Genomic DNA, 25,238 nt, shown 5'->3' on the forward strand with positions numbered 1-25,238 from the left:
AAAGAACAAGCAATAGGATCAATTTTTCATTTATTTTAGTATCAGTTTCCCATTATAAGCCTAATTCACATTTATATTAAAAAAAACCCCACTAATAATTGTGTATTCAGTGCCCAATTTTATTGACATCATTTCTGTTACAAATATTCCCATAGTCAGGAGCACTACTGGCAGACCGTCTTTTCCATGTTGATAATAAAATTAAACAAATATAGTTGTACTAAACCAATTAAAAACCACAACTTGAGATGAGGCAGGACCGAGCTCTTCCGATGAGGTGGCGCTGACTCTTAGGAATCCGAGGAGGAGTCTTTGACATCTGTGCTCTCAGTCGCCTCACTGACCTCGCTCAACTCTTTACTCTCCCCACCGCTGTCTCCATCACCCTCCTTTTCTCCATCCTGCACCGTCAGCTTCTCCACCAGCCCTGTGACTGTGGCCACCTGCGATGAGGGTGCCTCCGAGCCCCACAAACGCACACCTGGTTTCTGCAGCTGAGCGTCGGAGGAAGCACAGGTTAATAATGTTACTAAACACGGCATGACCTCTAATTACAGACAAAATAGTTTAACTTTTTAAAAGACTGGTAGGTTAATTGGGTGGTATTTATACAACCTCAGCCAGGTGACAGACTGTCAGAAAGGGATGGCTGGAGGCTGACATTTAGTAATGAATGCCAGCAAGTGCCACTGCGGTGCATTAGAAAATTTTAAATCAGCTGTGTGCCTTCAAGATGCGGACGAGCGAAGGCGACAGTACAGTGGGAGAAAGAAGGAAGCAAGTTGACAAAAACTGTTATTCACCGCAGACAGTGTGGGAAATTACTACCTGCCAACAGCTGAAGGCTGGTAGATTTGTCAAACCTACCACCAGCCACGGTAGTGGGTGGACAAACAGCTATAGGAAGCATGGTTTAAGGAGAGTCTAATCTGAGATGACATGGCTTGTCAATGTTTAGACTGAATTTTTACACCAGGGCAAGTAATAGGATAGATACTTTTCACAGAATACTGAATATAACTTGTTTTAACAGACTCCATAATGCATATACATGATTTCCTTGTGCTATTAATGGTAGGGTGAGGTTCCATTAGCCATTTCAGGCTAATCTTAAGGATACACTAAAACTGAACTGACAAGCTATGTTCTAGCCTACCTACAAGACTTTAATTTCTTAAAACTACAACATATCTTTGCCTTGGTTCTCAGGAATGTAGCATCAGGGATATTGTATCAACTATCTTCACAGTGCATTGTGACTGAAAACTTGAAGTTGAGGTACACTTCTTATCCAGAACAAGCTTCATATTTAACACTGTACGCGTTCCTTGGAAATCATGTTAATAGCACTTGGTGTTACTAGCACTACACTACAGCCTGCTCTACCAGGAGAGCTATGGGAGTACACATCCTACTGTGATTTTTGGAGTACAGTAAGCAAATAAGATATGGCACAATCTGCACCCCAAGTATGTTAGAGAATGAAAACTGCATTGTGTCAAATGCACATTCCCATAAGATAAGACCTAACTGCAACTTGCACAGATGTTTTTATTCACCTCAAAGCATCCAAGACTTTTAATTGGTGTGAATGTTATACCCCAGCCAAATGCTCACCGATGCATTAATAAAGGACAGATCTGAGACCATCACTTTAGGAACTATACGTATGTGGCAGTGCCTACACAGTTATAATAAGGATGTGCATGTCATTGAAAGAAAGTTTATCAGGAACCATCCTGTACCTCATCTGCCATCTGTGTGAGGTTCCTCTTCATAGCATATGCATCCTCTCCATCTGCATAATATTTGGGCTCTACTTCACTTATCCTAAAGCACAGCAGGACACCAATATGAAAAACACGAATCCTGAGTCATAAGATGGTGCTTGGTATTGTGACAGATACTTACTGAAATTTGAGTGTGTTGGAGTACAAGTGAAGGGCTGCCCGATTGCTGAAAACACCACAGACCAAAAAAAGTGAGACAAAAAGTAATCGTAAACATATACTGAAGCCATCAGACAAGCCTGAGAGAACAAGAGAGAGCTGTAGGACTCCTACCTTTTCCTAACATGTAGAGAGACATATTTTGCATTGAAGTTCTCAATCATGGCTCGGCTTGCTTGGTCCATTAATTTTTGAGCCAGACCAAGTCGTCTGTGGGAACGCTTAACTGCCTATATAACAAACACCATAATACACTCACACACAAAACTAGTTTTCTAAAAACATTTAGGTAAGAGATAATGGGGGAAAGCACAGCAAAGGACCAAGACAAATTAATATTCACACACTGTCACAGGGAAAAACTGACTTTACTCACTAGCGATGTAATATGTCCATGGGGAACATCATCAGGATCTTCTTCCCTTTAGAGAAACAGAAATAATAATAAAGAATTTCAACCCCCCAAAATATTGTGGAGCCTTTTCTTTAAAATCCATGTGCAGCTCACATTAAATTGTAGGTGTTTTTTTTTTTAACTTACATTTTGGCAAGAACATATCCAACTATCTTTCCATTCTCATCCTCAGCAATGTATGAAAGCTGAAAAAAAGAAGCCTTTTTCAGTAACTGCACACTTTCAGTGACAGAATTCCCAGTAATGTGAGCGCACTCTGCACAGGCGGGGTTATAGCAGACCTGTGGCCACGACAGCCCATGGTAGAAGTAATACTTCATCTGATAGTTTTCTGGAAGACACAGCAAGTTGCAGTGCTGCATGTTCATCAGATCCTCTGGCTATAAACACACGCACGCACACACACACACACACACACACACACACACACAAACAAACACACACACACAAACACACACACACAAACACACACAAACACACACACACACAAACAAACAAACAAACACACACAAACAAACAAACACACACACAAACACACACACACACATATATGACACAAAGAAAAAATTTCCATAAATAATAAAATAATTCAATACACTGTGATAAGACTTACGCAGTGGAGCGTAACTTAACACTGCTGACTGCTGTAGCGTTAACTTCCTAGCACGCTAAGCTATATTACAAAATCTATGGCAAATTTGCGCACATTTTCCGTCGGCAAGCTAACCGGACAGTGCACAATATTCAACATTAGCTAGCTAGATAGATAGATAATGTTCGAGTTGTCGTTTACACACGAAAATGATTCGTCTTGGCTTAATTCACCAGGTAGCTAACTAGGCTAGGCTAGGCTAGGCTAGAGCGCAGCAGAGCTAGCAGCCTAGCTCGATGGCTAATTAATGTAGCAATTTGGTCGGAGCAGCGGTTACAACACCAAAGTCATTACTCACCCTAGCATTGCGAATGTTCATTTTAAATGTCGAATTTTACTCTCCCGCTACACTATAAAATATCACATCCAATGTAAAGTCGTTTTGCGACATAAAACTTGGAAGAAGCTAATAACAGTTACTCCTGTAGTGCCATGTTGCTAACCCTGGAAATCGCGTAAATTCCCTTTTCCGGTATAAGGTAAAAGCCCCCTAAAAGACTAGATCTTTGTGCTCTTTCTTAGGAAATGTTTAGAGATATAAACTTTGTTATTTGCTTCGCCCAAAGTCAGTACATATTTCAACAATTTATTTAGATTGATGCTTATTTAATTACTTATACATTCTTTAAAACATCAGGATGACATTGTAGAGCTGTCAAAATGAAATGACCCGTAACCATAACTAAAGCTAAACCATAACTAAATGAGAACATGAGAACCTATGTTTGGGTGAGGAAGTAAGTAAAAATATAAATGAAATATATAAGGGTGGTGGGAATAGTAAAACATAATTACCAAGTTCTCAGAGTGCTATTATTTGAAAACATTTTTTAAAAATATATGATTTATAACTATATTGTTGCATTGGCACAAAGAAAGAAGTGTCAGAAGACATCATGGCTCCAATCAACACTTTATTTGCGGCAGCACAACAAACACAGCCACAAAGCAAAAACAGGGGGAGAGTAACTAAAACACAAACCATGAGAATGGCAACACAATATTTACACCCTAATTAAACTAAAAGCTAATGATTAAACTGAATGTACGCATGTACAATGTCTAACAGCATTTACATTTTTTATTTATTTATTTTTACGTATTTCACTGGACGTGGGGATGTGCATATCATCCTGGCAACCGTCGCCATCAGCCATTCTGATGATCCATTCAGCCCCAGCAGGGAACCTGATGAATGGGCGTGCTCCACTCACAGCCGTGCCCTCTCCCACAGGGGTAGTACTGGGAGGCAACATCAGCAACATCGTTCCTCAAAACCACCTGTGCTAAAGAGGGTGCTGCTTGTATGCTCCACTCTCCACTCCTAAAGATCCACGGATCAGTTCTGACGCTACGGGTCCAGAACTAACTAAGTGACAGACCTAGTTAGAGCATTGTCACTCCACAGGCATCCCAGGTGCCTTTTGCGGTGCGAGGGAGCATACCTGGTCATAACAGGGACACCAGTGAGACTGTATCAGCAGCTATGTTTCCCTCAACATTCTTTGCAAATTGCAAGCAATAAAATGAAAATTAGTGAAAAGACATTTGTGAATTTTTCTGCTCAGCAGCATGTTTCTGTCAAAATAGCAACAACAACAACAATAACATTATTATTATTATTATTATTATTATTATTATTATTATTATTATTATTATTATTATTATTAATATCTGGCGATAATAAAAGCAGTTCCTCATTCTGAATGTGTATGGATAAATGGTCCTATAACTCATACTGGAATGCAGAAAAAATGATAGCAGTTGGAATAGTGAGTTGGGTCTTTGCAGATGCTGGTGACTTTCATCAGACAACACAACTTGACTCATAAATCTCTTACATGGTAGCTGCAGCCAAATGATTTTCTGGGCACTGATGACTTGCTACAGAGCTTTCTAGTCTGCTGATGTGCTACTGGAAGTGGACTAGCATACTGCTTTGCATTGTTATAACATTACAATGCATTATTCTAGTATGCACTCTGTGGTGCATCAGTTGGAGGCCACTAGAAACTGTTGGGGCACTTTTACTTCCTTACATTTATATTTACATTTACAGCATTATCCAATGCGACTTACAATTATGACTGAATACACCTTGAGCAACAGATTTTCCCAAGTTGATGATGAGGTATTTGGTATTAAGAGTAAGATCCTGCACAGAACACAACTCTACAAGGTTCTACACCTCCACTCTGTAGGCCATCTGGTTATTGCTTGAGACAGGTCCAATGACTACTGTGTCATCTGCAGATTTGATGATGGTCCAGGCACACATTAATAGGTGAAGAAGGGGTAATGGGACAAATTCAGAACACACCCTTGCCATGTAACAGGACTGAGGGAAGATACAAATGCCTCAACATCTAGCAGTAGCTTGGTCTACATTTCCTCCATTATTGAAGGTTGCCATGGGGATACCGCCAAGTGGAAGCCATCTGAGATATCAGTGTCATGCTCCCTAGGCCAAACCCCATCTCTTAGCATTCAGCTGTTGCGAGCTCTCCGGTCACTCATTCCGGTTCCTCTAATCGTCATGCCCTCATCAGATCTGCATCCCTGGACTGCTATTTGTTCTCACCTGTTTCTCGCTAGTTCCATGTCTATTCAAACCCATCCATTTCCATGTGTTTGTTGCCAAGTGTCACCATGGTCTGTATGTGTGTACCGAGTATTCATTTCTATCTGCCTTTCAGGATTACAGCTTGTTCTGTGTTTGGGTTATTGTCTTAATCTGGACCCTACCTGGCTAGTTTGCCTTTTGGGCTGCTACCTGGTATTATGTGTTCTGGATTGTTTACTGGTTTGTTCAGTTGTCAACTCCTCATGTGCTGGCTTACTACTGTGGATACCGACCACTGTCTCTTATTTTACCCCAAACCCGGATTGTCATTTTGTAAACACAATCAGCTCTGTTGTTCACAACTGCAAGCGTCTGTCTCCGGTCTGGCTCATGACAGAATACTTCGCCATCACGCAGATGGCAGACATTGATTCCCTTTCTTCGGCTATTGCCAACCAAGCGAGATTACTGGAACAACACCAGCAAATGTTTGGAGGATTCATCCAGTCTGTCTCTGCCCTCACCTAATAACAACATGACCAACAGACACAGCTACAGATGATAGCGGAGAATTTGACAGAACTATCTGTCTTTCTGTGGTCTCTGCACTCCCCGCAATCAGTTCAGGTGCCTCAAACAGTTACTGCCATAACAGAGCAGACTGTGATTGTCTTCCCAATAAGCAAGCCAGACAAGTACGATGGCAGACCGAAGGAATGCAAAGGATTTTTGCTCCAGTGTTCCCTTTACATTAATAATTCCCCTTCTACTACAGATCAAGCACATATATCCTATGTAGTTTCGCACATAATAGGGAAAGCTCCTGTCTGGGCTACCACAGTGTGGTTAAGGGTACACAGGTCCTTATACGATCAATTTGAGAAGGAGATCTGTACTGTTTGCGACCATCCACATGAAGGAAGATCCAACGGGGTTGGTTAAAATACGCCAAGAATATCGTTCAGTGTCAGATTACATGTTGGGTTACCGATTACCTGTTCGATTACCTGTTCTCAGATATTCCAGAAATGTGGGAATTTTCTTTCTTTTCATCTGTAAAGCTCATGGTTTTTGAAAGGGTATTTACTTTCATCGGTAGGAACGAGAGCCTCTTATGAGTATCTCTGCTCATAAGTGTTGTCTTTAAAGGACAAAGGTCTTCTCCTCTTGTGCTATGATACTAGGGATGACCCCTTCTTTCACCAGATGATTCAACATAAGATATGCATCATACTTGTGTACTATAAATGTGTGCCCTTTGTATTTTCTTTGACAGAACCTTTTTAAAAAGGCTTTGATGCAACTATCCTCTTCATCTGTCTACACAACCCCTTTGAATCCCATATAACATATAAAATTTGCTATCTGTCTGGGGTTTTATTTACCACATTTTTTAACCACATTTACTATGTAGCAGATTGTGTTTTTTTCCTTTTTTGGATAAGTTGTTCATAGGCACATCAAAGAATATTTTATAGCGAAGTGCACGAAAAATCACAGAGGTGCATTTAGAGCTTTTACTCAAAGGTTTATTTGTGGCAGAAATTTGTTTTAAATGTTTTACAGCTATTACAGTGCATAGTTCTGGTGAGTTCCTCTGCTAGCTTCCTACAAAGTTCTTGTGATGCATTTATTACCTGGTTATGACCACACTAGAAAATACCGATGAGTCAGTTTCCTTGGTATAGCAGATAGGTCATAAATAATCATAGACAATAAAAGCAGTCAGGCTTTTTTTTTTCCAGCCATATATTTAGACTTTGTTTTGTGCAGCATTAACATATAGGGGCCAATGTGTTCACGGAGCAATGTTCCTCCCTTCTGACAACCAGTTCCTCAGTCTTAGCAGAGACACCATCAGCCATAGTGTAATACAGCCTGACATCAGGGCAAATCTCAAGGTGCAGGCTGAACATAAATTTTGTAAGATAGTCATACATGTCGGCACTAATGAGTTGAGGTAGTTTGAGATTACAAAGAAAAACATTAAAAAGGTGTGTCAGTTGGCCTTGCTGTTTCTGTGAACCAGATGATGAGGTATGGTCCCGGCTCCTCTGTACAGCTTGTTATTAACTCCTTCCTATCTTTGGTAAAGGTGTAGATCTGGGGTCCGTGGACCACCTCCCTTTTGTCACTCAGTTTTCTTTACTGTGAGCAGGGGACTGCTGATGTTCCAGGGCTCACACCTGTGGTTCCTTCTGGCTCTTTCCTTTTAGCTATGCTGCCATATCTAGATCTGCCTGAGTCCATCTTTCACATTACAGTTCCCCAATTTACACACAATCATACCTGGAAATGCCTAATAATCTATCTTCTCTTTCTGCCAAGATACACCATCGGGACCAGACTAGGACTTCTAGAAATCTGGACTCTTTCACTATTTATTCTGCATCTTATTGTTGTGACCTTTGTTGGCCAGAGGAGGATGCCCCCCCGCCTTCCGCCTTCCGCCTCTGAGTCTTGATTCCTCTCAAGGTTTCTTCCTCATGCTCTAGGGAGTTTTTCCTTACCACTGTCACCCTTGGCTTGCTCATTGGGGCTTGAACTATGACATTTGTAAAGCCGCTTTGTGACAACATCTGTTGCGATATATATAAATAAATTTGACTTGACATCACAGACATTTTACATAAACGTTCTATGACTTTACAGAGAAAATGTGTATTTCTTTCCACATTTTAGAAATAACCGGTCATTAGTGAAAACAAAAAGGGGAAATGTAAGCTCCAGTTGATGGTGACGAACCAGACTGTCTGGTCTCTCCCGTAGAGACCTTTGCAGCTCTGGTAGGGTTAGGGTTACCTCAGGTTACAACCAGACTTATATTAAAGATATTTTACTGAATGTTCTTTGACCTTATAGAACCTTTTTTCCAATACACTATAAAGAAAACCTGAATTGGAGACCTCTGGAGCTCAGGTCTGAATCAGACTTTTGTTTTTTTAACAAAAACCTTCAGTAACTTTAGAATATTTATATGAAATTTCTATAGTAATAAAAAATGTATATAATTTCTTTTTAAAAATATATTTCTGTCTAGCTGGGAACAGCCAGCCACATCAGTGTGATGTTTTTAGAACATTTACATAATATTTCTGTAGGACAGGTATGTAATAGCTGTAACTTAAAAATTTTTCTGACTAGGCTGACAACAGAGAGCCTCATTACACTTATGCTTCATTGCCTTATGTAATGTGACATTTCAAAACATATGCAAATTTTCTATAGTCATAGAAAATTTATAGTCATAGAAAAATATAGTCATAGAAAATTGCATAACTATTTCTGTAACTATTGAAAGAGGATTATGTGCATTCAAAAGACAAATTCAATTTTAATGAACTTTAATAAACATTTGTCAGAAAATTAGTTCAAAAACATTTCACTGTTTATTTTAGGTTATGAAATGGTTTTCTTCCAAGCAGTTTTCTTCTCCTTGGCTTCAGTCTTCTCTTATTCAACATCGGGGGCTAAGGGGTCTTTGGCGCCCCCTTGGACCAGTTCACTTTCAGGGGCATTGACATTTTTCTTCTGCATCTAGAGATAAACAAACAAATGCTCTAGAAAACCTAATACTGAGAGGAAATAAGATGAGGTGTAGACCTGAGGTCGCCTGCTGAGAATTAGATTTCTGGTATAGTATTTCTTTCCCACGAGGATCCATGATCCAGTGACCTTCAGTAAAGCTACTGAAAAATGACAATGTCTCTTTATCCTCAAATTAGAATTGACAAAAAAAAGTGTCTTCATATTAAAATTAAATTTTAATGAGACATAAAAAAGCCTTTGTTTGAGCAAGAATGATTGTTCTATCAGTGATTAACAGAGGATACTGTAAGAAGTGAGCACATGCAAGGTTCTCATAGGTGCCATTATGCATTATCCAGTTAGGTGATTGAGTTATGTGTTATTATTGCCATGTATAAAGATTGTGTAATCTTCTTGATTAAAAATATTTGTAACTATTAAATAATATTTTCTTAAAATTACAATTGCAATAGAACAGTTCTGTAATTTCTTTGTAATAAAGATTTTATTGCCTAGTCTGGCAAAAGCAAAGTCCATTGCCCTTACTCAGAATAAAGATCTGGGAGCTAAAACAACATTTATGTAATTGGGGCAGTGGTAGCTCAGGTTAAGGTAACTAGTAATCAGATGGTTGACACTGTTGGGCCCCTGAGTAAGATCCTTAATCCTCAATTGCTCATGTTGTGTTCAGTCAGAATTGGAAGCAGCAGCTAAATCGTTTTACAACAAGTATGTAAATTGTCTATAGTCAAACAACAGTTCTGTAATTTTTTTTTAACTGTTAACATTTTCATATTTTTTATAGTCACAAAAGTTCAATTTTAGAAGATCCATGTAATTTTCAATAGCATTAATTTTACTTATAGTTTCTATGATCTCGCTATGATCTTAAATGTAGTAAAAGTGCTTGCCTACGCCAAAGCTCTTCAAAAACTACGAGTCTTTCTCTGCTTAGGGAGCACAAGTTTGCGGAACAGCGAAATACCGTAAATTCTCGCATATAGGTGCATTTGTCGTGAATGGCTAAATGGGCGGAAGACGTGGAAAGATGGATGGAATGCTGAGAAAACCGGTACTCGGTTAGCTCTCAAGCCCACTGCGAGCTTCCCATGGCCCGTGTGAGCCTTGGGAGCTGCCTAGTCGGTTCTCTGTTTGTGTTCCTCCAGGGTCACTCCTCCAGTCCCAGTGGCTGTCCTGCAAACCACCCTGCCCGTTCCTGTCTCTGACGTTGAGGGTGCCAGCCAGCCTGTTCCAGGCATAGAAAACGTTACTGAGCCTGTTCCAGTTCCTGTTCCCGGTGTGGATGCTGCCGCCCGAGTTCCTGTTCCTGGGATTGAGGACCTGGCCTGGTCTATGTTACCATTTATGTTTACATTTATGGCATTTAGCTGATGCTTTTATCCAAAGCGACTTACAGTCCTGACTGAACACACTCGCAACCATCAGATAAATCTACTCAGGGTAATGGAACACAGCACAATTCCAGTTAGAAAATGTTCTTCTGCACATTTCATGCAGTTACATATTTCCACTAGTTAATTGTCAGAGGTTGGCAATTATCCAATCTTACATAGCGCAGCTTTAAAGAGACCATAAGGCATGTGGACTCATTACAACTAAAATTTTACGCTTTCCACACTCAGGACTTTCCATATACTTGTCATAAAGGAAATCCTGTGTGAAACTAGTTTAAGTTACATTGTACATTCCCTGCTTGTGACCACTAACACATATCCCACTTAACCAATGTGAACATCTTGAAGAGAGAATGCTGCTCAAACTGAATTCTCCTCAAAACTGAGACTGCAGTTTGTCGTCACATAGCAGATCAAGTCACACTTAGCAGTCGGCTAGAGTGATTTGTAACTACAACGGTTTTGTATTCGTAGTGCCAACATAAAATATTTTAGTAAACAAGATATGTCAAATAATCTAGCTGCATTTTCACTGTGTAGCAGTACCTACAAGACTTTTTTGCAATGCTAAATGCATACTGTATTTCCTAATACTTAACATTGAGGTTACATATGATGGCACTGCAATTGCCCTTTGTCCTGCACATGCTTTTGAAATGCATGTAGTATCCTTAACAGAATACACAGACAGTTGTAGGCCTCTTAGTTTTGTTTATTGATACATTTATTGAGCAATATCCATTAGGAGATCTATTAAGAGCTACTGAATTGGGGAGGAAGAGCTAAAAAAAATAAAAATAAAAATAAAAATAGCAACACAAGCAAACCAACTGTTAACCCCAACTGGTGAAAAAAGTTTTATAGCTATGGTATGACAGAAGTACTCACTTCACTTGTATTAAGTCCCTCAATCTGACCTTCTACGAAATGCTGAATAGGCTATAGATTTACTTTATACGCCACGCCTTGCTTGACGAATTCAGGGAATTTAGTTTTACCCGGTGGAGGCGGCATGGAGTTGAGCATGAAGGCCCAAAAAAATGGAAAGGAGAAAGAGTCTAGAGTCTAGAAACTTGACCAACCACAATTATGAAATAATTTCAATAGATAACAGCATATTGCTTTAAGTCAAAATATTGCTTTGTCATCAGCCGCTACAAATACAGCAACCTCATATGATCTCTCCGTTATTGGGGGGGAAATCTGGATTTTTACCATTTGATGTTTCTGTATGCCTCATCAGACCATCCTAGAGACCGTATGGAATTTGTACTTTTAGGCATCAGCATTGCTCTATTTCTACAGTACTCTAGATCACTGGTAACTCGAACTCTACCCTACAGTACTGGCTAAGATGTATTCTATGAGTAAATGACATCCAGAGAAACTTACAAAAGTGCTAAGAGCATCTGCTAAATTCCATAAATGTAAATGTAAAATCCTACACACTCACCAGTTACCCAATTAGGAACACACATTTGACTCACACTGGATACTATTAGGTGCATCGAGGTTATAGACGCATTTAATTGTGCAAGTACGTACATGAACCCTTCTATGGCCATGCAGTTTGTCTGCCAGCAACTGCCTCATTAGCACTGGTCAGTTTCTGAACATGATTCCTGCTAACTGGAATTTATTTGGGTAGCAAACACCCCATCCACACAGTGAGGGCACTACCATGTCAAATAGACACAGCAGTGCTGTTGAAGTTTTCATTCATAAATGTTAGTTTGGTTTATATTGGTCTGTCACCCAATTATAACCAGCCAACATCAGTCCTGTGGTCAGAGACTAATCACTCACGAAGTGTGAGGACGGCGAACACACTGAATAAGTGAGCTATAGTATCTAACAGTGCACCTGCAAAGCGTTACTTGCAAAACTGTTTCTCGAACTGGCTCGTAAGTTTGAACTTCAATTGTATGACCCATTTGTGTGATTGCATGAAGGATTACATGAATATTACATACAAATATGTGGATTGTATAAGTGGAAAAAAAAAAACAAACACCCAAACAGTGTTTTGGTGAGAGAGAAGCGCATAATTTAAGACCTTTGTGACTGACTTTAAATTATCAAGCACTACCCAGGCATTCTTGACTGCATTTAATACTAAAAAAGCAAAACAATATGATAGCAGTAGCTGCTGTTCATTTTGCAATTTTATTTCTAATCTTTAGCTAGCCCCATATAAAAGTGTAAACTTTACATTACATGGTCACGGTCCACACCAGCTTTTAGTCAGTGGTAAAAAAAATAATAATAATTTTTTAAAACTCATGTACTCCAAACAGACTAAACATACCAACCCAAGTGTACACACTTCAGTCATAGTCCTACAGTTTCGATGCCCTCCACCACCTTGTCGCCCTGTTCCCTCGCTCCTCTGTTTGTGGGGGTTGACCCATTTGTTCCCTCGCTCCTCTCACAGTTTGTGGGGGTTGACCCATTTGTATGTGCCCTCGTAGCGGAAGCCCACCCTCTGTACCAGCTCATCCGCTTCTGCTGGTCCTCGGCTACAAGCGAAAGGGAAAAATGACGTTACCGGGACAGGAATGCACTTTCACCGTGTTTAACAGAAAGGCTAGAAGCCGTAATTTGCCATTTGGCTACTTAAACATGCATTTCTTTATCAGACTATGAAAAGGAAAAAGGATCTGAGGATTTGACAAATTTATTTTACCTTCCATATTTATAGCTAATGGGAGGTGTTTTTTCCTTCTCTATCTGATGGAGGAGTGGTGTGAAGATCCTCCAAGCTTCCCTCAATTCATCACTTTAAAAGGAGAGAAAAAAAAACCCCAGAGCAGTCGACCATAGTGTTCTGGAAGCTTTGCTTGCTCTCAATTCTATGGCATGCAGCAACTCCCATCAACGCAACAATATGGCGGCAATGCACAGCGAAGCAAGCAGCCTCACCTTCGCACGAAGTGCATCTGACTGCCACAGAACACGTCCAGAATGAGGCGCTCATACGCGTCGGGAAGCTTCACGTCCTGAGGACAGATGGAACGTTGCGCTTAACGCAAGTGGCCTTTCGCGTTGTGCCTTTATTAACTCATCAATTCAGTGCAGATGAGCCACACATCCCGTAAAAAGGTACAAATCGGCGAACGAGCTAATCCCACTGTTCGGATTAATTATCATACTACCCGATGCTATAAACCATCCAATGTCGCACAAAACCCGTCAGCGAGTCAGCGCTCTTGGAGCGCTTGTGACCTAAACCGAGTGCTGTGCTTCCCTGGCGCGTATAGTCGGTCTGTGGCAGGAGGAAGCAGCTCCTGCACTTGCCTCCTCTCACCCTGTATCTGCTGCGGTAGGTCAGGTCAAGCTCCGTCTCCTCGGGACTGAAGTACACGCCGGGCTTCTTGCTCATCATCTTGGCGTAGATGGCCTCGTTGGGCTGCACGCGCACCACCAGCTCGTTTCGCCGGCACTGCGCGCTGAAGATGTCGCCCGGCACGTCGCTGAACTGCAGCCGCACTTCAGCCTTGCGCTCGTTCAGCGCCTTCCCACACCTCAGGATGAAGGGGACACCTGGGGGGGGGGGGGAGAGGACATGGCTGAGCCGTCGCGTTTAGGATGGACGGGAAAAGGCGCCGGCATATGACTGAGTTTCCCCAGCAGAGTTAGAGGTTTGGTAGCGTTTTCCAGTTTTTCCGAACACCGGGACAACAAAAAGCCTACAAGGTGGTCTGGCCTCATGCAGCAAGCGCTCTTGGGTAGTTTCCACCAGAACCCAGAGAAAATTGCTACTTACCGTCCCAACGTTCATTCCTTACGTAGAGAACCGCTGTGGCAAATGTAGCCTGCGTGGAGCCTTTCGGGACAGTAGGGTCATCTAAATATCCCAGCCTAGCTTCTCCCTCTCCCTTGGGATCGCCTACGTACTGGCCCAAAACCACGTCGGCAAGAGAAACAGGAGTGATGCACTTCAGCACCTTCACCTGCAGGGGGCAACAAAGCAGTTATAAGATGGGAAAAGGAGAAAAATCGAGGGTGCATCACTGGGCTTTTCACTGATGAGTGTCTCCCCATACATCGAACAACATAATGGAAACATGCATTAACTCAAGTCTTTTTTTTCCTGTGTGGTACTTCCGTTTTTTGTAACATCCCTCTACTTTTCAACATCAACCATGGTGACGGTACATCAGAGTCGTGAAGGGGGGAAACAACACGACATCAAGGATCAAAATCATGTCTTGCTTATTTAAGGGATTAGTAATATTGCAACAAATCCTCCAAGAAAAGTCGGTGATCCCTCACGAACAACTAGCATGGCAGTCTTGGGCCAGATTTCTTGTCAAGCTTCTTACCTTCTCATCTCTCACATCATCAGAGCTGGTGGAGGCGGGTTTCTCCATAGCAACCAGACACAGCATCTGCAGCAAGTGATTCTGCATGACATCACTAGATGCAAAGAGGGAAATCATATCAATTACTGAACCGAGCAGTATTAATAACTACAGAGCTCTTGCTGATGAATGCAAAGCTGTTGCCACCTTGGTACTGGAAATTTACTGCTTAATGTTTAATGCCAAAGCTTCTTTATCCCAACACAGCCTGAAAAGACACCTACAAAATTCCCTCATTGACTTAATTTGCAAGCATTACAGCATGGAGAGTCAACATTGTCATGAACATGGCTCCTCATCTCTTCTTTTTTAAATTAGCCAGAAACCAGCACGCAGTGCGAGTCAGACAGACCAACTCTGCTTACCGGATGATGCCGAAGTCATCAAAGTATCCACCCCTGCCCTGGGTTCCGAAGGATTCTTTGAAGGTCAGAACTACACAGGCCACACTATCCCTGTTCCATATTGGCCCAAAGATCCTGTTTCCAAACCTGGAAAAGAGGATTACTTATTAGAGAAGAGCAGAGCAAGTCTCATTCGTCCATCACAACCACAGGGCAAGGGCTTTCACATCAGGTCAACACAGACATTAAGAACAGTTGCATTTGACAGCCAAGTGCAGTGGCAGAAGCGGTCATGGACAAAACAGAGATGTCACTGGGACAAAGGTAGCGGGGGGGGGGGGGGGGGGGGGGAGAGAGTGTACCTGAATGTTGTTTTTAGTAGGTGCTTGACAAACAGAGCGGGGGGGGGGGGGGGGGGGGTATACAAAGGACAGCCAGCATGACCAAGCAAAAGGACCCTACCTGAGGACCATGAGGTTCTGCACCATCTCTTTGCCAAGGTAATGATCTATACGGTAGATCTGGTCCTCGGTGAAGAGAGAGGACAGGTGATTGGACAGCTCCTCCGAGCTCTGCAGGTCACGCCCAAATGGCTTCTCCACAATCACCCTGTTCCAACCCCTTTAAGTCACAAAGCAGAACCTTCTCATAATCAGAGTCTGCCGCCAGACGCACACAGAGGTCGCGCAGGCACATGTACGCTACTCAGGTGAAAGCTCAGTGCTCCTCACTTGGTGCTCATGCAACGGCGGTGGATGTTCTTGGTGACATCAAGGTAGACGCTGGGCGGCAGTGCGAGGTAGAATAGGCGGTTTGCCTCAGCTCCACCGGGCAGGGAGAGCAGGTGAGAGTGCAGGTTGGAGAACGCAACCTCGTCTCCATATTTGCCACTTATGTAGGAGTTACGGATGAAGAAGGCCTCCAGACGGTCTGCCTCGGTGTCCGCCACCTGAGGGAGGGAATCGGGTGCGTTTCTATGCGTGCGCGCACAGATATGTGCACGCAGACATTCGGGGAGGAGGTACCTTCATGTAGGGCAGGCAGGCTGTGCGAAGGGCATCCACGGTCAAGTCAGAGCGAGCAAAGCCAACAAAGTAAGTTTGTTCTGGGAGAAGACCATCTCTGAACAACCACCTGAAAGAGAAAAAAATTTCAGTGTGTTCTGTTTGTTGTAAAATGTAGGGTTTCAACAATTACTACGACACATTAAAACAGTCTGCCTACCATAGAGTGGGGTAAATCTTCTTTTTTGCCAGATCTCCCTAAAAGTAAAAAAAAAAAAAAAAACAAATGCAAAAAATATACAAGGCATGCAGTGCTATAAAAATCCTTGGCTGAAGTCTGTAATGCATGCATTGTAATGGATAAAATATTATTTCATCAGATTTGCTATGAACATAAAACATTCGGTCCTCTACAGATCAGGTGTACAATAACGTCTGCTGACCCATAATGGCTGAAAAGACCCCCCCCCCCAAATAAAAAAACCCAGATCATCATACTAACTCTTTGTAAAGCCCCAATATTGGCTGAGACTGTCACTTTTGACTGGTGCAGTCACAACTTACATATCAACTTGCACAAGGCACAGCCCCTTAGCTAATAACGTGTTACTCAACAGCTGTAATCAGAGCGCAAAGCCTGTAGAGATAAGGCCCCATTTGAAATTAGTAAACAAGAAAGTTTCATTGCTTTTTCTGAAGCACAAAAAGGTAGATATATGGTCAGCCGTACGTTATAAGGTTTAAGGTTAAGATTTAATGAAGCAAGATGGTAAATAACATTTGCCCTAAAATTGCACAACTGTATCATGTCTGTCTACAAATCGCACTATAGCCAAATGTAAAAATAGACCTACATAGCTCAGTACCATAAATGCAGTAAACAAAATCTTAAAATCTGAGCCAGGAAATCAAATACAATAAAGCTCCATTTACGAAACATGACTCAGCATTTTGATCTTGCTGTACACCTGTTACCTAGCCACGACACCCTGTTGAAAGAAAAGTGCCGACTAGGAATAATGGCACAGAATCTGGCTCCCTCACACCACACCTATTCCCAAAGGAAGAAAACACAAGGAGGGGAGCCACTGGGCTCCTCAGACAGAGAACCGCAGCAGTGATTACACGCAGCTGAAATTCTATCTAGCATGACCGGTTTCGCATTTTTTGTTTGGTGCTTTAGTTATGATCTACGATCGTTCTTTTGGACTTGGGTAAAGCTCTAATGCTCATTCTTAGTTTCCAGACTTTCCAGCCAGCACTTTCATAACATCTGGCCAATCCGTGGCCTGCTGTCATCATCCCTAACCAATCAGTATTCAAGGCCATAAAACAGTCCACCGTTGTGGTTTTTCTGCATTACTCAAGCCGCGCCACCCCACTATACTGTCTGCTTGACATCCATTTCCTCATCTGCTCATTTTTTTTCACTGATTGCATAACTGCATCGCTATTTCCTGCTCAGAGAAAGACAGAACCCATTTATAAAGGGAGATCCAAGATATGGTTGAGAGTTTAAATCAGTTTCATACTGCCATGCAATTTAGAAATAACATTTTTAAATGCAAGAGCTAGTTTTAATTACTCATTACAATGTTAATATTCCAAAGACACTTATAATTTACCAGATTCTTAAGGATTTAGATACTTTGGGTTTTCCAAATTTTTATTGCTGCCAAATCCACCCAATAATTCTTGTAATAATTTTACAAGGGTGATGTTTAAATAAACACTAGTAATAACTCATTCATTTCCATTAGGATCAAGTTTGTAATTATGTGTGGTTCATATCGGATACTAAGTGGACCATGAACATATAACTGGAGCCTAATGTTTAGAATATAAACCTCAAGTGCATTTACTGGTTAGAAAAAAATGACAAAATCAGTTAGCCCCATCAGCCCTAAAGATTCTGTACATAAGTTAATGCCAGAAGGTAATGAAGATGTTACATGTACAGTCATAAGGTCACCTGATCAGATCCAAACGTAAAAACATGGTTTGCGGATGTTATATTGGAAATGTTCTGAAAGGATTGAAAGACAAGAGGCTTTGCTGTCGTGCCCCCCTAAAAAAAAACAAGCCACACTCCTCTCAATAAGCCCCCTAACCCCCCCCCCCCCCCACACACACACACTCTCTCTCTCACCGAGGCACCCATAATGATGAAGATGTGCACATCAGACTGGTGAAATTCCTCATCATCGTACAGCTCTCTCCTCAGCTCTCCGAACACCTCAGAGCGAGAGAGCGGCAGGGTGCTCATCTTCTCTGCAAGAGATGTGAGAAAATGGTGAGATGATGTGGTAGGACTCTGCTCTGATGCTACTTTTCAGATAGCTTCTAGAACCAGCTCCCACAATCAGAGGTGTGAGGAAATGACTTAACTACAGTGATCCACTGTCTGGATATGCACTTTACAAATATCTACATTATGGAATATTCATCCTGCCATTATTATTTTTTTTAAATATTCACCAAGTTTGCATTTTTCCCACTTTGGTAGTTCTGGTTCTGAGCACTAATTGAAAAGCAGCACTAGATAACGCACATCAGGACTGCTCAACTCCAGTACTGACGGGCCAGAGTCCAGCAGAGTGGTTTCCCTGCACCAACACACCTACTAAAGCTGGTATGTAAGTGAGAAGTTGAATCAAGTGTCTGAAAAGGGAACACCAGCCATCCAGGACTAGAGCCAGGTACCTTTGATTTAAGCCTTTTATCAGATTTTAAAGTTGCATAAACAGCTGAATTCAAAGAGGAAAGTCAGCTTCCAAGAACTTTCACATGCACAAATGCCAAGAAAGCGTTGATAGCACCAAAGCCTCCTGAGTTGAGTGTCTAAAAGATAGAAGCAGGCTTAATAAACTGCTAACGCCAAGAGGAGTCACAGTGACGAAGCAAAATACTGTGTTGCTGAAAACAAAAAATGTGAGCATACAGCTTAATTATTTTAAAGACAAAATGGGAGAAATCAACAGCGCGACACAGATGTTGATTAGTTGATTAAAATAAAGAACAGTTTTATTCAACTGTTTCTTTCCTTACCCATGTTATTTGGTTCAAGAGCCTTAAGAAGCTGTTAAGGTAAAACAATTCCACTAATAACCAACTGGTCTGACCTGTTAGCCATCAGGCACATTTCGTACACAAACATGCATTTTACAATAGAAAATGCGGACGACACACACACACACACAATTTGAGCCTACCAGTCTGTCCTTGGTCTATTTTCTACGGCTCTTCTGTGATCCAAGATGACGGTACAGAAACGATGTAAATATTTACGCAACTAAACGGCCGAATCCCTTTAGCAAAACCCGCCGTTTACGTTAAACCATTTATCTTAGCTAACTATAACGTTATTCTCTGGAGAGACGTTTAATCCAACCCCAGGTCGTAGTAGAGGGCTAAACCCAAGCCGCGGCACCGTCCTTGATGGCTATCGCCACAGAATTGTGCTTTCAGCTCCTGCCGGATAGTTATTAGGGCATTAAGAGATTTAGTTAACGAACTTTAACTTCAACAAGCTGACTGGAGCACAACTGAACACAAGACGACGCACACCATAGTGATGTAGCCAGCTAGCTAGCCCGGGTTAGCCATCAGTGAAGCCCAGGCTCCTAGCCAGCTGGACACTTGTAAGGAAACATGGCTAACTAGCAGCCATACAGATGAACCGGCCGGGATGTTACTTACATTTACGCGGTCACGGACACACACGAAGGAGAAACGACGGCCAAAGAGCCAAATTCGCACCGCAATCTCGAGAGCCGGACGAGCACGAACGCCTGCTAGCAATACATTTCTTTGAATGCGCTTCCTTCTTCCCCCATTAATGTGACACGGCGTTTCTGTGATGTTATTGGGTAGAGAAAAACTCACCAGTACTCGGCCGACTTCCCATCCCTGGGCGATGACGCCATACCAGTATGGCGCACGGTAAAGGCAGACTGGGGCGGGAGCAAAAATCATAGACCAGTTCTTACCGATTGATGAACCGAATCGAGATGGAGTGGCTTTCCCAAATGGATCCATGTAGGCACATCATATTAAAATGAGCTGGGACCCTGATACCTTTGTGATGGTGTATTCACCCAGTATCCACTATCCACTATGGACTGGATCATCTATGGCAAGATTTTTATTTTTAATTTTCCTCAAGACCAGAACAGAACACTTCAAATTCAGCAGGGAATAGCAGCGCTTGGATCAAGACAGATGCTATAAGCAAAGACAAAATTCCGCAGAGGACTTTTAGCAACTTTCTTTTCAAAATATAGCAGCGTTAACACAATACATACATGAGCTGAATTAAATTATTGTACAATAGCGAGTTCATTCCACACCATCTACATGAAAGTTTGTCTTATAACCTGTCTGTTAAAATAGGCTTCAGTATGTTTCCACATTGACAGTAGCACTTGATTACACAGTGGGGTGGGGGGGGTGGGGGGGTGGGGAACAAAAAACAAACAAACAAAAAAAAACACCACCACAACAAGGGGTTATGGGGTTTACACCTCCCAATTCTGATGTTAAGCCCAGTCAGTTCCTCTTTCTTTTCGACAGAACGAGACAGTGGCATTACAGATCAATGGAACACCCAGTGATGGTATTTGTCAGCAGGGTTGCAGTCTTTCATAATGGCTTTCCCAGCATCTGCTGTTAGACACTTCTTAAATACTTTGCTCTGCAGAAGATAACGCTGGGGGGGGGGGGGGTGAGAGACACACGACAAAAGGTTACTGTAATAGACCTCACTTGAATTAAAAACATCCACAAATCTAAAAAATAAATAAATAAACAAATAAAATAAAATAACTAGAAGTCAGTAAATCCTTAAGTGATCTTATACTCGGTGCGTGCAGAGTGGTGCTGTGAGGCGTTTTAGTACCTGTGCTGACAGGAAGGTCAGTGCCCATTGCTGCTGTGGCGCTGGCACTGTGCTGCCACCCTTACTGTTACACAGCTCAATGCGTACAGGCTCCGGCTCGATCGTCGCGTGCAGACACAGTTGCAGGGCTGTGTTGTGTCGCAGCTCCTGCCGAGACGTGTATTCAAAATGCTGGGGGGTTGGAATTAACAGGTTGTGGTATAACATTTGTTTATGAACACGCTACATGTTAAGATGCCAAACAAGGAGCATTAAGATGGTTAGGTTTGTACTGACAAACCAGCAACCCAATGTGATTGCAAGGTCACTTAACCAATCACAGAGCATAGCACTAAGACGTAAAAGAACCACATCAGTATGTCTAATACTTATATGTCAATATGCTAATACAATGTGTCAACATGTCCAATACATGTCTAAGACTTTTAGAAACATGGTAATCATAATATATACATTGGCTGACAAATTTTGACAAACACTGTAGTTTACATGACAGTACCTGATTACCACCCATGTAGTGGCACATGTATAGAATCACAGGTTTCCTTATGGGCCTCTTCTCACCAATATCAAGGCAAGTGTCTGAGCCCACATTCTTCAGCTACAAACAACCGTATACAAAGATGGACAAAAATTTCTAACGCAAATCAGTGTTCCTCTGTTTGGCAAATCTAGTGGACAAAACTTCAATTTAGTACATTCAGCAGGTAACATGAATTCAGAATAAGTATCTGAAATGTAAAATTCTATTAATGCCTTCAATTTGAATTTCAATGCTGATAAAACCTAGTGTGATATGTTCTACAATAACTCCATGGGGCAGCATTACCGAACCAGACAAGGCTGGGGCCAGTTCTGGCACAAAAGCTTCTGGGTAAACATTCTCCAGGTACCAGGAGAAGTTTTTACACTCCAGACGTTTTCGGAGTTCCAGGCGCTGGGAAACATCACCATAAGACTTCTGCAGTACTCCAGGCAAAAAAGAAAGGAGGTCATTAATATTACCTTTGTCAAATATTCAGGCCAGAAATAACACCTCAAAACATTTAAACACATACTTAGTATCATTTGTTTTCTAAGTGTTAGTGTACATTACTGGGTTGGGCTTGTTTTTAACTATGACACTGTATAGCAAGTTACAAGTTAAAAACTTCAGTCCAATTTACAGTATGCTTAGTTCCTGGTTTTCAACCAGTAAAATGGGCTCAGCTAATCATCATCTAGGAAACAAACTAAGAAGCATCAATTTACATTCTGTGCTATTTCAGCAGCCTTCTGGTTTCTGCGGTAGAAGATGTTCTTGTAGTCGTCCATCCAGACCTCGGCTACTCGCACCTGGTTGCGCACTACCACCTCTAAGCCCTTTGGGAAGGAGTAGGGACTCCTGTTACGGTAAATATGCCCCACCACAGAGCAGGGGACAATCTTCACCTGACCCCCACACATCCACACCTGGATAGGCAATCAAGACATGCCATGTGGTAACAGTTAGGGACTGCACAGACTGCTCACCATATCAAGCATTTTTGACGTTGCCAGGTAACATAAGTGCAATTTATGACCCCTGAACTAAATTCTACAGTACATTGGAAATTCACTTTGTATTCGCAATTCTAGAGTAGAAAAGCTACGTTTGGAAAAGGGGCCCTTCAAGGCCATTCTAAAGAACCTGCACAAGAACGTACTGCTTCAGACAAACCTAAGCACCAGCCCACCCCCCAGTTTAATGGTGAGACTTACTCGGAAGGACATTTCAATGTTCTCTCCTCCCCAAATCTCCATCTGGTCATCATATGTCCCAATATGCTCGAAAAAGTCTTTATTAATGGAAAACAGGCCACCAGCAAAAGCTGGAGTCCTGAAACACAAGCACAATCAAGTAGAGGTGACTTTTTGCAATTATGTGAGTCTATGCGACAGCTGTGTGTGTGTGATGGGTTGCAAGCATAAATGAATACAGAGCATAGTTAAGTGCCCTCACTTCACAGGGTAAGTCTCATCTTTGTATTTCACTTTTTCTTGTTCAGGAATAGACTCCCAGCCAAAGTTCAGTTCCCAGTCAAAGTTTCCACGGTTTCGCGGTCGGTCACCGGGGACTGGCTTGGTAAACTTTAGTGTGTTTGGATCAATTACAGCAATTTCAGGACTCACAACAGCCCTGGGTTCTTCTACCAGCTGCACCAAAAGAGGTTCTAACCAGCCATGGAAACACTCACCTGAGAATGGATAAAAAAAACCCCAGAAATATACATTTGAAATGCTTACACTTCAGTACACCATCATTGATACATTCTGAACTATAGGGAATCTTTCAATATGTTGCCAGGCTCATGCCCAAAAGTATATCCAACTCACAATGAGAGTCCAAGAAGGTGAGCACCTGTCCTTGAGCCTCTCGGGCTCCCTGCAGCCGTGCAGGAACCAGACCCTTCCTCTGCTTCTGCCGCACAATGCGCACCACCCTCAGAGGCTCCATGTGCAATTCCAGCGGAGCCTTCAGATGATCTGGAGGGAGTGGATCCAGACACATTCAGACATCCCATTTTCCCATTTTCCATCTACCTGGGAGTTCATAGCTTGTGGTCCTGAAGAGGTTGCAAACGAAGGAACCCAGTGTGCCAACTTCTGCCTACCCTGGGTGCTAGCATCATCCACCAGGATTATCTCTCTGAGCAGTATTGCCGGAGAGGTGTGAAGAACACTATAGACAGTGCGGAGGAGAGTGGACCAAGCCTCATTGTGAAACACGATGACCACACTAGTGTCTGGCAATCGCAGGCACCGGCTAAATTTCCTCTCCACACACCTTGTAAAAGAGGAGCAATAGAGAGTCCATCAAACCCTCTGTTTCTACTACTGATTTTACAAATCGAGGGATATTTTTGCAAAGATTAATAGCACTCCTTTCACTTACGTCACATGCCCATCAAGTTTGACGGAAGTCAAAATGTCAAAAAGGACACAGTGACAAACAGACCTCCATTTACAGAGATGTTACGATGCAGACCAGCTCCCTTACGGTACTCACTCTGCATGGCGGGTGTCGTTGCCAAGGCTGCGGTGCAGAGAGATGCGGTCACTGGCAAAGCGGTTGAAGCCGGTCCCTTCCAAGCCCTCTTGCTTCTCTCTCAGTTCAGCTGGGCTCAACTTGTCCGTAATAAACCCTCTGCCATTGGCCCCGGGGCCCTCAGGATCCTCTGGCGGCCTCGCAAGGCGGGGCCGAAGATCCTCAGGGCTGTAGAACCCAGATGGGCAACTCACATTTGCTGGCGGTGCAGAGACCACTGGTACCAGTGGAAGTGGGGCTGTGTTTTTAAAAGGAAAGTTGTTGCCTGAACTCCTAGGAGCTGTGCTAAGAGCACCTAGGCTATGCCCTAAGGGGTTCTGGCTCTTTACGTTTTTCTGCAGCACAAATAACAAAGTCATGAAAATACTTAAAGCTAGTAAGACACACATTAAGAGTAGTCTGAGTTTCTTTAGAGGAAACTGGACACGCATCCTGTCTACAAGCAAAGGGAAAGCTTACTATACAATTCCTTAAAGGGGAGGCCAAACCAGTTCTTGTGCTACTGCTAATCCATATTTTAGAGAATCCTACTACCGCACCTGACTCAACTCTTCTGCTGATTAAGACTTCCAGGACCTTTAAAATGAGCGTTAGTTCAGTTTATATACATTTAAAGAAATAACCACACGTTCCTAAGATATTTATTTAAATGACTTTGAAATGTGCATCGAATTTATTACTAAAATTCCTTGCAGTAATTTTCTGAATGATTATTCGCTTTAATTTAGAACTGAAAGTATAGGCCGTGATAACCTGTCTCTGACATTTCCTAAGAAATATAAAACGTACTTCATATTCCCAAACCCTCACTGTCGGGTGTTGCTGTATTTTTTTTAAAACTCGGTCCTATTTACCAGCGCATAAACTCGGACTTCTATCATTAAAGATTTGGGTTCATTAACGCACATCAACAGCCAAACTGTTGCGGCGTGACTTTTAAGTGACCTGCTAGATCCATTCTGCTGTAAATTGTGCATCAAGTATTTATCCTCAACACAACTGCTGCTACGTCGACAACAAACAGCCGCGAACTACAAGAA

General features: G+C 42.2%; 3 protein-coding genes across 12 annotated transcripts; all 3 read right to left on the bottom strand.

The window, feature by feature from the left end:
- Nucleotides 1–98: 98 nt before the first annotated feature.
- Nucleotides 99–3,488, bottom strand: naa10 (N-alpha-acetyltransferase 10, NatA catalytic subuni). The gene is made up of 8 exons (XM_027019215.3): nt 3,315–3,488; nt 2,646–2,744; nt 2,491–2,549; nt 2,326–2,371; nt 2,064–2,179; nt 1,912–1,956; nt 1,746–1,830; nt 99–494 (listed from the first exon to the last, which is right to left on the bottom strand). The coding sequence occupies exons 1-8, from the start codon at nt 3,333–3,335 to the stop codon at nt 291–293; spliced, it is 675 nt and encodes a 224-aa protein (XP_026875016.1). The 5' UTR covers nt 3,336–3,488; the 3' UTR covers nt 99–290.
- Nucleotides 3,489–11,219: 7,731 nt separating this feature from the next.
- Nucleotides 11,220–20,263, bottom strand: g6pd (glucose-6-phosphate dehydrogenase). Of its 10 annotated transcripts, XM_035522523.2 has the most exons (15): nt 19,934–20,102; nt 19,447–19,479; nt 19,283–19,313; nt 18,384–18,505; nt 16,455–16,492; nt 16,256–16,364; nt 15,962–16,179; nt 15,693–15,851; nt 15,252–15,377; nt 14,848–14,941; nt 14,289–14,475; nt 13,830–14,065; nt 13,445–13,521; nt 13,209–13,301; nt 11,220–13,041 (listed from the first exon to the last, which is right to left on the bottom strand). In XM_035522523.2, the coding sequence occupies exons 3-15, from the start codon at nt 19,284–19,286 to the stop codon at nt 12,951–12,953; spliced, it is 1,554 nt and encodes a 517-aa protein (XP_035378416.1). In that variant the 5' UTR covers nt 19,287–19,313; nt 19,447–19,479; nt 19,934–20,102; the 3' UTR covers nt 11,220–12,950. The 10 variants fall into 10 exon arrangements, with proteins under 10 accessions (XP_035378416.1, XP_035378415.1, XP_035378419.1 ...); XM_035522522.2 differs by lacking the exon at nt 19,447–19,479; XM_035522526.2 differs by lacking the exon at nt 19,283–19,313.
- A 436-nt stretch (nt 20,264–20,699) lies between these two features.
- On the bottom strand, nt 20,700–25,100 carry LOC113583097 (polypeptide N-acetylgalactosaminyltransferase 6-like). The gene is made up of 10 exons (XM_081706979.1): nt 24,160–25,100; nt 23,765–23,937; nt 23,487–23,636; nt 23,113–23,347; nt 22,872–22,989; nt 22,383–22,583; nt 21,961–22,092; nt 21,631–21,732; nt 21,132–21,302; nt 20,700–20,942 (listed from the first exon to the last, which is right to left on the bottom strand). The coding sequence occupies exons 1-10, from the start codon at nt 24,627–24,629 to the stop codon at nt 20,829–20,831; spliced, it is 1,866 nt and encodes a 621-aa protein (XP_081563105.1). The 5' UTR covers nt 24,630–25,100; the 3' UTR covers nt 20,700–20,828.
- Nucleotides 25,101–25,238: the final 138 nt, after the last annotated feature.

This window comes from Electrophorus electricus, chromosome 24 (assembly GCF_041902795.1).
Source record: "Electrophorus electricus isolate QZ-2024a chromosome 24, ASM4190279v1, whole genome shotgun sequence".
NCBI lineage: Eukaryota > Metazoa > Chordata > Actinopteri > Gymnotiformes > Gymnotidae > Electrophorus > Electrophorus electricus.

Coding starts and splice junctions, on each gene's coding strand:
- naa10 (XM_027019215.3), bottom strand. CDS start 3,335: ATGAACATTCGCAATGCTAGG. Junction 2,372..2,490: donor GGATATGTTCTTGCCAAAAT/GTAAGTTAAAAA, acceptor GTTTCTCTAAAG/GGAAGAAGATCCTGATGATG. Junction 1,957..2,063: donor TCTCTACATGTTAGGAAAAG/GTAGGAGTCCTA, acceptor TGGTGTTTTCAG/CAATCGGGCAGCCCTTCACT.
- g6pd (XM_035522521.2), bottom strand. CDS start 20,141: ATGGGAAGTCGGCCGAGTACTG. Junction 18,506..20,119: donor GGGAAGTCGGCCGAGTACTG/GTGAGTTTTTCT, acceptor CATCTCTTGCAG/AGAAGATGAGCACCCTGCCG. Junction 15,378..15,692: donor CAGAACCTCATGGTCCTCAG/GTAGGGTCCTTT, acceptor CCTCTTTTCCAG/GTTTGGAAACAGGATCTTTG.
- LOC113583097 (XM_081706979.1), bottom strand. CDS start 24,629: ATGCGTGTCCAGTTTCCTCTAAAGAAACTCAGACTACTCTTAATGTGT. Junction 23,348..23,486: donor CACCTTCTTGGACTCTCATT/GTGAGTTGGATA, acceptor ATCCATTCTCAG/GTGAGTGTTTCCATGGCTGG. Junction 22,093..22,382: donor CTGCTGAAATAGCACAGAAT/GTAAATTGATGC, acceptor GGAGTACTGCAG/AAGTCTTATGGTGATGTTTC.